General features: G+C 39.4%; 1 protein-coding gene across 1 annotated transcript in view; it reads right to left on the bottom strand.

Moving 5' to 3' along the window:
- DPH6 (diphthamine biosynthesis 6) overlaps positions 1-12,608 on the bottom strand; it is a 228,137-nt gene that overhangs the window by 155,414 nt on the left and 60,115 nt on the right. Inside the window, exon 6 of the mRNA XM_026664539.2 lies at positions 9,889-9,950. Within this exon, the coding sequence (XP_026520324.1) occupies positions 9,889-9,950 (62 nt within the window). The remainder of the gene's footprint in view (positions 1-9,888; positions 9,951-12,608) is intronic.

Raw genomic sequence — 12,608 nt, 5'->3', positions numbered from 1 at the left:
AATTCGCATTTGGAGAGTTTCACATATAATTTGGCGGCTAGAAGTTCTTCTAGAACTTGTCAGACCAATTGAACATGTTCTCCATGGTTTCGCTGAAGATAAGGATGTCATCTAGGTACACGAGGACCCCCCGGTAAAGGTGTGGGTGTAGCACCTCATTGATGATCTGCATAAACACTGCAGGAGCCCCTTGAAGTCCAAAAGGCATGACTTTGAATTGGAAGCTACCCAGAGGGCAGTTAAAAGCAGTTTTCCACTCATCTCCATCTTTGATGCGGACCCGGTAGTAAGCTTCCCTGAGATATAGCTTTGTGAATACCTTGCCCTTCGACAGGTGGTTCAATAAGTCCTTCATAAGGAGGAGAGGATACATGTTTTTGACGCATACAGCGTTCACGCCTCTAAAGTCAACACACAATCTCAACCCGCCATCTTTCTTCTCCTTGAACACAGGGGCAGCTAATTTTGATTTAGTAGGCTCAATAAAACCTCGTTCAAAATTGCTGTCGATGTATTTCCTTAATTCAGTCATTTCAGCAGGCGTCATGGAATACATCTTTGGTTTTGGTAATTTCACCCCGAGCTCTAATTCTATGGCGCAATCAGTGGCTCGATGGAGTGGTAAAATATTACACTCTTCTTCATTGAATGCTTCAGCCAAGTCTTTGTATTAGTAGGGTTCCTGGGGGTTATCTGGGAGAAGGTGGGATGCCATGGATGCTGGCTCAGGCTCTGGGTTCAAGCTGACTGGTGGCTTTGTAGTGGGTGGAAAAGAGGACAATGGGCCCAGTCCAATGAGGATTTTTCTGAATCCATCCTCCCATTTGATTGTCGGGGCCCATTTGTCTAGCCAAGCAAGTCCCAATATGATTGATTCTGACATCTTGGAGGCTACTATGAAGCGTATGAGTTCGCGATGGGGCCCTAATTCCATCTTGATCAATTCTGTTATTTGAGTGGCTGGGACCCCCCAATTAAAGTTCCATCCACTTGCTCAAATCTGATTGTGCATTTTAGCAGGTTAGTCTTTATGCCCAATTGTTCAACGATGGGGAGTCCGATAAGACATCTAGAACACCCAGTATCAATGACAGCTTCTAACTCCCTGGCCTCCCCCATGTTTGGTACCACTAACTTGACCTTGACTGTAAAAGGTATGATGGGATCACTCACCATTGGGTCGTCTTGGCAGGTCGGGTTCTCAGGGACGTGGTGTTGGTCCAGTGGTCCATTGTTCCCATCTGTGCAGAGGGGGCTTTCCCAGCTGTGTTTGGCGAACCCGCCCCTGCCCGGAGGTCTTACTTGATTCTTCCGACCTCTAATAGCTGGATTAGACTTCGACTGCGGTGCTTGTGGTACAGGAGCAGGGGCCAGACAGTCTGCTGCTCTATAACCGGCTTGGCCACATCAGTAACATTTCAGCACCCTGGTGGGTCGGGTATGAGCAGTTTTGGCTAGTCCGGTTGGCGGTCTCATAGCCACAATTCTCTTAGGCGGGGCTGCCAGAAGGGGTTTCCTGTGTGGGTTGATGCTGTGATCTAAGCTGAGGGATGCGACATACCACGATTGTAATGTCTCTGGGATTCCCCTAATTTCACAGGCCTTCTTTACTTCTGGATCAATGGCTTTTTAAAAATAGTATAAAGTCATTCTTTCACGCCAATCCATGAGGTGGCTTGCAACCCTTCTAAAGTCCCAAATAAATTCTGACAAGGGTCATTTGCCTTGCCTCATTTCCATTAACTTCTCTTCATTCTCTGCTACCCTGTCTGGATTTTCAAATCTGAGTCTTAGTAACTGAATAAGTCTGTTTACATCATGTAATTTGGGGGCTTGTTCGTTTTGTAGTTGGGCCACCCAGTCTGAAGCATCCCCTTCATTCATCCCATTTGTTATGGCCATAACCAAATCGCGCACTGTGACGTATTGATCTCCAAATTGTTCTATATGGGATCGGATTTGAGTGAGGAAGTAATTGAAATGTTCATGGCGGCCATCGAATACGGCCTCAAAAGGTATTTGGTCCGGCCTGGGTCATGGTTGCAGAGATGGCACATGCCAGGCCCCTGCAGGTTGTACTGGAATGAAAGGAATAGGCTGGGTGGCGTACGTAGGCTGGGTAGGCCCCCTGAATCCTGGCTGGGTGGTGCTTCTCTGGAATAGGGGTCCCTGTGGCCTCACTGCTGGTTGGGGCTGCATTTGTGGTTGCCAGGAGGAAGATGGGTGTGGCCTGGTTCCCTGGTCGGGTGGAGGGGAAGTGGCTGCTGTCTGCTGTCTGGGCAACCCCCCTTCAGACCAGGGCTGTGTTGGTGCTGGCTGCCATTGGCACTGAATCCATCCCTGGCCTGGATAAAATACCCACCCTGGAGGGATACTCTCTAGGGGGCAAAATTCCTTCTGGAAAATGAGGAGATTGCCTCGGAGGCTGCAACATACCTCTGTCAGTTGATGCTTCTTTCTGGCTTCCTCCAACTGGCATCTGTATAGTCTCCTCATTCCTCACGATACTTGGGTGAGTATGGGTGGTCTAAAGCTTCCACCCATCCAAACAGACTGTGAGACCAAACCTGTCACCTTTAAATTCTGGAATTGTTGATGTAAATCTGCCCTTGATGGACTTCCAGGATAAATCTAGAGGGTGTCTTCTTGAGAGAATTCTGACCCCAATTGTCTCTTCCCTCCAATCTAACAGAATAGCAATATGCCTGGGGCCAGAGAAAGATTTCTCTTCAGACAGCTGGGTTACATCTGGGTTATAACAACTTCTTGAGTTGAAACGCTTCGGTATAGCTCCCAAATCTCTTTCTCTTTCTGAAAGCATCTATCATCTCCTCCAAACAAGGGCTGGCAGATTCAATTAATGCTCCGGAGGGAGGGCCCCCACACGCACCCCCCTGCACATGTCCAACTTCAGCTGATTGTTGATCTTTCTCCATCTCTGGGAAAAGAACTCCGGGGTATCAGCCAAGCCCCTTCAAAAAATAAAAGTGGACTTTGGGAAATAAATGTAAGGCATCCAGAAAGTATCCATGATATCAATCACTCAGAGACATTTTCTCTCCAATTAATTTATTTATAAACAGACCTGGTATGTCTAAAGCAATTTCTCCTCCCACTTCTACACTTCATAAATCACGAGAACCAATTAACTGAAACTGGAATTTCTTAATACGACATACAGAATAACCTTGAACTTTTCAACTCCTCCAACTCCCTTAAAAAAATGTGGCAGCTGAATTTCAAAGCTGACACATGTGTGTGCTTGCCAGACACTCACAAGGCACCATCCCTTCCCCTCCCACTCCGTAAAGCCGAAAAGGTTGGGGAACTCTGTCTTTAGAAATAATAGCATGCTCTGGCTATCATTAGAAGAATCTCAGAACAAGTAAAAAAATCATATGCTGATTAATGATCAGGCATATAAAAAGTCTGTTATGGAAAAAGTGTGAAAAACTACAATCACTTCCAGTCTTTTTTGTATAACCACAATGGATGAAAAAAATACCTAAAATTTAATATGACTCACTCTTAGTACAAATATTAATGAATTTAGCATGATGTACATATTGGTCCTTAAGAGTAAAAAAATAATCAATGACATACAATAATCAATAATAGTCAATAATCAATCAATGACATACAACTGGTGATCTGGAGGGCAGCAAAAGATTAGAAGCTTTACATTTGTCAGACTCAAATTATTTAATAGCAATAGCACTTAGACTTATATACCGCTTTACAGTGCTTTACAGCCCTAAGTGGTTTACAGAGACAGCATATTGCCCCCAACAATTTGAGTCCTCATTTACCCATCTCAGAAGGATGGAAGGCTGAGTCAACCTTGAGCCTGGTGAGATTTGAAAGTTTTGCCAAATTGCAGGCAGCCAGCTGTCAGCAGAAGTAGACTACAGTACTGCACTCTAACCACTATGCCACTGAGGCTTAAGACACTTTATAAGCAGAAGACAATGGACACTGGTTAAGCATGGATCTAGCAATTTTCTCCAGGGGAAGGATAATTGTAAAATATAGCTGAATCCAAAAAGTGTAGATTCCCAATAGCCAATGCACCTACTTCAACCTCCAAAATTCTCAGTCATGGTAATTCTGGCTTGGGAATTCTGAAAACTGAAGTCCACACATTTGGAAGATGACAGATATGGGAAACACTGTTCTAAACAAAATCAAAGAAGGCTACAGACAGCAGCATGGTAGTTTAATGTTGTGAATGCTGCCCTTAGAAACTTCTAATTTTATCTCAAAAGGCAGCTGTTGGACATCAGATAAAGTTTTGTTATCTAGAATTTTCTAGATTCAAGTTGTCAAATATCTGAAGATGGGAATATGCAAGTTTATATGTAATTATTTGGATTAGATTGTTTTAAATAAAGAGGGGATTAAGGTATTGTGCTATTAGATCTTGCCCTTGACAAATGCCTAAAAAAGCATTTGGCGAATTTCTTTCTGATACTGCTATCTCTCTCCCTCTCACAATCTCTCTCTCACACACAAACCACCCACCTGACAACATTCAAAGAAAATATGTTTAGAACTAAATCCTTTACTTTCTCTGCAGCTGGTGTTTATGCTTCAGTTTCACTAAGTTATAAAGTTAGCTAAATATCTAGTAAAATATTTATGTATGCTGACATTTACTGGGAAACACAAACCCAACCAAAATAAGAATTTATTGAGCAATGTTCTTTTACACTGCTGTAGTTTGGGCCTCTAACTGTCATGGTTCAACCATGACAAAATGCATGAAAAGCAATCTAATGGAGGAAAAAGAAATATTTCTACCTTTAGAAGGTTGAAAAAATAGGTCACTTTAAAAGCTCACATAGATCTGATCCTAGCTTTCATGTGTCTGCATATGTATGGATGTTTGTGGGTTTGCGAAGACAGTGCAACAATTTTCTGTAACACATCTAATAAAAGTGCTCCAGTGACAAATCATTGAAAAGAATATACAGATAGTCCTCAACTTATCACTGCAATTGAGCCCAAAAGTTCTGCAGGACAGTTGTTAAATGAGTTTTGCTCCTTTTTACGAGTTTTGTTGCTGCAGTTGTTAAGTGAATCACTGCAATTGTTTAGTTAGTAACATGGTTGTCATGTTGCTAACAACCATGGGAAACAACAGCTTCCCCATTGACTTTGCTTCTCAGAAGGTCGTAAAAGGTGATCACATAACTTTGGGACACTGCAACCACCATCAATACATGCCAGTTGCCAAGTGTCCTAATTTTGATCATGTGACCATGAGAATGCTACAATGGTTACAGTGTGAAAAATGGGCATCAATAATTCTTTAATGCCTTTGTAACTTTAAAATAGAATAACGGGGCTGGAAGGGACCTTGGAGGTCTTCTAGCCCAACCCCTGCTTAGGCAGGAAACCCTCTTTCAGACAAATGGTTATCCAATCTCTTCTTAAAAACTTCCAGTGTTGGTGCATTCACAACCTCTGGAGGCAAGTTGTTCCACTGATTAATTGTTCTAACTGTCAGGAAATATCTCCTTATTTCTAAGTTGCTTCTCTCCTTGATTAGTTTCCACCCATTGCTTCTTGTCCTGCCCTCAGGTGCTTTGAACGGTCATTAAACAAATGGTTGTAAGTCAAGGACTACCTGTAATATAACTACAATATATAAGCTCATAAATGCTTTATCCACATAGTCTTTGGTTAGCAATTTCCTCCTTTAGCAATCCTTTGTAGTTGCAATGGTGATGAAAAAGTAACACCATGACCAATCCTCACATTTATGACCTTAGCAGGTCTGTAAAGCAAAGGAAAGCTGAGATACACAAGCACAGCCACAGTTTCACTTATCAACTACTTCACTTAACAACCAAGTTGTCAGTTCCAGTCATGGTCATCATACAAAGGCTACCTGTACAGGAAGAAAAAAAGTGTGCTGACTCTACCTCAAAATGGCAGCTGACAGGTAGGAATTTTTCAATAAGGGGAAACAAACTAAATCAAAAACTAAATTGACATATTAAAGGGTAAAAAAGTTTGTCTCAATGCAAGAAAATTTCCAGCATTCAGAAATCTATTAATAATAAATATTAAGAAGTAGAATAAACTCATAATAATTGGCCCTCACTCTGTCAAGGACCTCAGAGTACTTATCTCAAATGATCTAAGCCCCAGAGGTCACTGTAACAGCATTGCCAAAACGGTTTTAAGAGTTATTAATCTTATTTTGAGAAGTTTCTTCTCCGGTAACATTGAATTGTTAACTAGGGCATACAAAACCTTTGCCAGACCAATTCTTGAATACAGCTCGTCCACCTGGAACCCGCACTGTATATTGGACATTAACACAATGAGTGTGTTCAGAGGTATTTCTCGAGAAAAGTACTCCACTCTTCCACTCACCAAAGAATTCCCTATGCCTCCAGGCTTGAAATTTTGGGCCTGGACAATCTAGAACTGTGACGCCTGCGGTCCAATCTAAGCATAGTACACAAAATTGTCTGTTGCAACGTCTTACCTGTCAATGACTTCTTCAGCCTCAATCACAATAACACACGAGCAAACAACCAATACAAACTCAAGGTGAACCGCTTCAAACTTGATTGCAGAAAATACAACTTCAGCAACAGAGTGCTCAATGCCTGGAATGCCCTACCCAACTCCGTTGTTACAGCCTCAACCCCTCACAGCTTCAACCTCAAACTGTCTACAGTGGAGCTCAGTCCATTCCTAGGAAGTCCTTAAAGGGGGCGTGCATAAGCTTACCAGTGTGCCTACCGTCCCTGTCTTAATGTCTCCATTTATCTGTATTTACTCCCTTTGTTCTTGTTTATGTTCATACTTATATATATTACCTTGTACATGTTTGACAAACAAGCAAATAAATAAAAGTCAGACTCAATAAATGAGGCTGATTAAATATATAGTAAAGTTTATATTCTGAAACTTCATATTCTGCTCAATCTTATTCCTGAAAAGTTGTGGTTTTTGTATTTGTTTGATATATTGAAAGATCAAATCCAGAATGCATGATATTCTTTATCTTCCCACAGTGTTAAGCCTGAAAAAAGGAGCAGCTGTCTTAAAAACATATTAAATTTAATGGGTTAATTCCATAAAGCCTAAGAATCTTTTTCCAGGATTGTGCAAAGGCTGTATAGAAATAATATTTCAATGAATACAGCAGGCTGCACTTGAATGATGTCTGAAGCATTTCTTCCAAATAGTGCCGGAAGCATGTGGAGCCCTAGTATTTTCTCAGTAAAAGGTTACATTAAAATTTCGCTCGAGTCCAACACAATTCTTGGCAATTCTTACCAAATTATGCATTCTTTTACAACTTTTTCCATCATAAAGAAAAATAGTAAGCTGCATCCAAACATTGCCACATTAAGAATATGGAAACAAGGAGCCATCATCATGCTTTACTAATTAAAGCTTCAGTAGGTCTATTTAAAGCACGATTACTGGAGAAAATCTATGAGATTGACTGACTTGATGGCACATAATCAACTGTTCTCAAAGCAATAGAACACATGCAATTTGTTGATTAGGAAATTTTATATATAAAACTGAATATATAAACTGAAATAACTGTAAAAGTCTGACTCACAGACGAACACAATATAGAAGCCTGATGATGGCAGATGAGATTCTGCCGAAACGTTGCTACAACTTTAAAAGCACAACTATAATAACGTGGGAAAATACCCGAACAAAGCTGAATACCATATAGATATAGATATAGATATATAGATATAGATATAGATATTCATAAGATTTTCATGGATACAGGTATGTAGGTCTAGGTGTGTTCGGGTCTTTTCCCGAACTTCAAAATAAAAAAAAAAAATCCTGTGCACAAAACCAGTCATGCTTCATTCCTAAAGAATGCAAATTTAGAAAGAAAACAGGTCATAATTTAGCAAACTGAATGTTTGTGTGTGTGTGTGTGTGTGTGTGTGTGTGTGTGTAGGTCTAGGTGTGTTCGGGTCTTTTCCTGTGTAAGATTAAAAGTATCTTGGCGACATTTTGGTGAGGTCCCACTCGCCATCCTCAGGCTGGTGCTTTTGGCTTCGTGCCAGTGCAAGCAGTGTGTGATCGGAGCTGCCGTCTCTCTATAAATACTGGTGGTGGGGGCTGGTGTGCTGTGCTGGTTGGCTGTGCTGCTGCCTCTTGATTGGTTGATGGAGTTGATGTTGGTATAATGGGCTGTGTGATAGCCTTGCGAGTTTTGTTATGGAGATATCCTGGATCTTGTGCTGTAATCTCCTGGGTCGTTTGTTTTGTAGTGATCTTTTTTCTCGTATTTTAACAGCTTGGGTAATGGGTTGTGTGATGGGCTTGCGAGTTCTTTTGTTGTGTTATCCTGGGTCCTGCGTTGTAATTTCCTGGGTCAATTGTGTTTTGATCTCTTCTCCATTAGCCTCCTGTGTAGTAACGGCTTGGGTAATGGGTTGTGTGATGACCTTGTGAGATTTATTGCTGTGGTATCCTTGGTCTTGTGCTGTAATATCCTGGGTCATTTGCTGTGTCGCAACTTCTTGAGTTCTTGTGGTGTAATTTCCTGAGTTTTCTGATGTGATGTACTGAGCGGGTGGCTGTGATGTAGCATTCTGGGTTTTAGTCTGGCTTCAAGTTTGGGGTCTGGGTCTGTGTTCTTGGCATGTGTCAGCTTGTTTGGTTTTGGGGTCAGGGGGTGCGACAATTGGCAAAGCAGCCGTGGTCTGTTTTCTGGATGGTGGATGTCATTCGTTTATAGGATGGGCTTGGGCCTGGGTCTGATGAGAGGGATTGGCGGTGGTGTCTCATGTTGTTTTGGGTCTGGTGTTGGTTTTTGTGGATGGGACTCGTTTGTTGGTGACGGCTAGCTTCCAGATGTCTGGTAGGCGGGAGGTATCATCCCGTCTATTCATGTTATGGGGGTGTTTCTCTATCTCGATGGCTTCCCTGATTATTCTCTTGCTGGAGTATTCAGTGTTGGATATTAATTTGGTTCCTTCGAAATTAATTTCATGTCCTGTGGCTTTAAGGTGCTGGAAGAGGGAGGAAGTATTTTCTTCTTTTCTGACTGTGTTTTGTGTTCTGCAATGTGTGCATTTATTCTCCTGTTGGTTTGTCCAATGTATGCGGCTGGGCAATTGTTGCATGGTATTTCATAAACTCCTTGGTTTTCTAGCTGGATCTTGTCTTTGGGGTTTCTTAGATGTTGGCTATTTTTTGGTCAGTGCCGAAGGCTGTCCTGATATTGTGTTTGTGGAGAATTTTGCTGATTTTGTCTGTGGTGCCTTTGATGTAGAGGAGGAGTGCGATACCACTGTCTTGTTTTGTGTCTTGGTTTTTTTTGGGGTATCTCTTTTCGGATTAGATTGGTGATAGTGTTTCTTTGGAATCCACTGGAAATTAATACGTTAGTGAGGGTGTGTAGTTCTGTTCTCAGGTGGTCTTTGTCAGGAGATTACAGCACAAGATCCAGGATATCTCCATAACAAAACTCACAGGGCCATCACACAGCCCATTATACCAACATCAACTCCATCAACCAATCAAGAGGCAGCAGCGCAGCCAACCAGCCCAGCACACCAGCCCCCAGCACCAGTATTTATAGAGAGATGGCAGCTCCGATCACACACTGCTTGCACTGGCACAAAGCCGAAAGCACCAGCCTGAGGATGGCGATTGGGACCTCACCGAAACGTCGCCAAGATACTTTTAATCTTACACGGGAAAAGTCCCGAACACACCTAGACCTACACACACATATACATTCAGTTTGCTAAATTATGACCTCCTGTTTTCTTTCTAAATTTGCATTCTTTAGGAATGAAGCATGACTGGTTTTGTGCATAGGATTTTTTTTTATTTTGAAGCACCATATATTTAATGTATACTTTCAATAATACTTACTTTCAAAAGATAAGGTTCCATTTCATCCAATGTTTTTCCTAGATGTTTATCTGGATCTAAACCTGTCAAAAGGTTTAAACGTATTTTAGAGAACGAAGTACTGTATGGATGTCACAGTTTACTCTTTTTTTAACATTTTAAAACAAACCATTAAAAAAACTCTAATTCCTGTTTATCAAAAATAACTTTGGGGAAACAAAATTGTTCTTAGCCAGAACATACTCTCTTACTTTCTTTGAACTGCTGATTTTTATCTTGGGCAAAAATAAGTTCATTTCCTTTGCCCTGTGCACCAAGTGGAAAGTATATTGTTTTAGTGCTTGCTTTCAAATAAATATTATAAAACAGAAAGCAAATTATAATATAATTATAAAAATGAAATATTCAACTGAACTTGACAACTCTATAGTATATTAAAGGTACAAAGCTTTCTAAGGCTAAATTGGATCATTGATACTATGATCCAATTATGACTAAAGCTATTTCTCTTCTCAGTCCAGCCATTTTTTTTCTTTTTATAATATCATTTTATTGAAGTTATTTAAGTACAAAAAATGCAAATGAAAATGAAAATAATGGGGAAAGGGAAAAAGTGAAGTATGGGATAAAGGGCAAAAGGAAAAAAAACTATTAATTTCCTACACTTTTCAATGCAGAAGAATGAACATAATAATGTTAGAACTTTATTTTTTACTTTGTATATTCAGGATATACTGGTCATTTCAATAACAAAAAATGTCTAATCAGTAAATCCCAAAATCAAAGTTTCATTTTTTTCTATATCAAGCACAAAATCCAGAAGCAGTTTCCAGATACAAATAAAGTTAAATGTGTTCTTTTCTTTAATTAAAGCAGTTAATTTGACAATTTCTGCTAGTTCCATCAGTTTGTTCAATTTTCTCAACCATTCTTCCATTGTGGGAATTAATATATCTTTCCACTTCTGTGCTGCTGTCAACATGTTTAACAACATTCCATTCTTTTTCAAGTCCTTTGTCCATTAAACCCAGAAGAAATGTCTATGGTTTAATTTATATATTCATTTGTATATTCACGTCACCAAGAGGATGCTGCAACAATCATAAGTGTGAAAAACAGTCATGTCTCTTTTTTCAGTGCCATTGTAACTTTGAACACTGTTTACAACTAAAGGAACTGTTGTAAGTCAAGTATATTTTCTGTTTCTTATAGAAATTTCAAAACAATTGGTAAAAATATTTTTTTAATAAGGTCGTTGTCTGTTATTACCATATCAGCTTCTTGAATTTTCTCTATCCTTTTCTCTTTCTTTTCTCATTTTATATGCCAATCATCTTCCTGCTTTATTAACAAATTCAAAAATGTCTCTGTTTCACATAATTCAGTTTAATTTCTAATTTTCGGACTGTTAACATAGACAGCTGTTGACGTAGCAATTCAATTTGGTGTAAAATTTGGTGCATTTTGCAATTCAATCTCTTAACTTCTACTTTCATTCAGTTTCTTTCATATCTTTCCTTGGGATTTCTTTTTCTCTAGACAGATATATTGTATGAAATAACCTTTCATAAGCTCTTTGCTGGCATCTCAGACAGTCATTAGTAGTAGTTTATTGATTGATTTAGTCTTACGATCTTATCAATAAAATAGACAATCATGAGATCAATTTGTCCGAATTATTGTTATTGATCTAATTTCTTTTTACAGTCCTTTACAATCATCTCTTTCTGTAAAATGAATCATTCAATTTTCAGCTATAATTCAAAATCTTTTTTTTCTGGGGATCAAAATTTGGGTTGTGATCTGAGAATGATTCGGTGAAAATATAAACTTCTGAGATTTTATTTGTGAGATTTTTTAGAAATCCATGTCAATTCTTTTTGCTCTGCCCAGTAATTTCTTGAATACTTTCTTAGGCCCAAGCTAGACATAATAATACGCAAGCCGGTAATATGCATATGCATATCTTTTGTCACATAAATACTATGGTATAGCAGCATTAGAAAATGTTGATCATACTTTAAACAATGAAAGACTTTTCACTGCCACGGAAGAAGTATTAAATTTATTCCTCTAAACCTATTTGTTTTTCAAGTGTAACCTCCACTGATACAAATTCTCATAAAAAGCAAACAGACATTATATGCACCATTTTTACTGTTGCAAAACATAGCTTAGTTCTTGTAGGATTTATACTGCAATACATTCTAGATAAACGCTGAGCTTCCAGATGTGCTAGATTTTAAATGCCATCAATCAGCTTGACTTGGCCAATGAAAAATGGAGTCCAGTTATTTGTACAAATTCCCAATCCCAATTATAAGGTTGCAGTCAAACCTACACTTGACTTTCACACAAAGTTGAAGCATCTTCCCACCTCTTCTGCAATGAATATTCCAAAGCTTATGTTTCTTTATTCAGAATTTATTTCTTCCAATGGCAAAAAGCCAAATATTTTTGGAGTAGTGTATGGAATCAAAACTTCCTTTTGTTTGTTCCCACTTTTGGTACTTAGCGACAATCTGTTCTACCCTCCTATATCTTTTCTGGTTCGATATACTTCAAGGATATCCTTTCATTTTTTTTCTCTCCCTTCTATGGTATTAATTTTAGATTAAAAAGTATGGTGTATTTTTACCATTCTTTTCTAAAACACATTTGTTGGGAGATGATATTATTTGCAGACCAAAGTCTACAAACAGCACATAGCACTGCTACTGGATATTGTCCTTATTCAAGCA

The sequence above is a fragment of the Notechis scutatus genome, chromosome 1, assembly GCF_049901735.1.
Source record: "Notechis scutatus isolate UNSWTSFEM ecotype Mainland chromosome 1, rNotScu1.2, whole genome shotgun sequence".
Classification (NCBI taxonomy): Eukaryota; Metazoa; Chordata; class Lepidosauria; order Squamata; family Elapidae; genus Notechis; species Notechis scutatus.
Note: the sequence above shows the minus strand (reverse complement) of the source record. Positions and strands in the feature narration are given on the sequence as shown.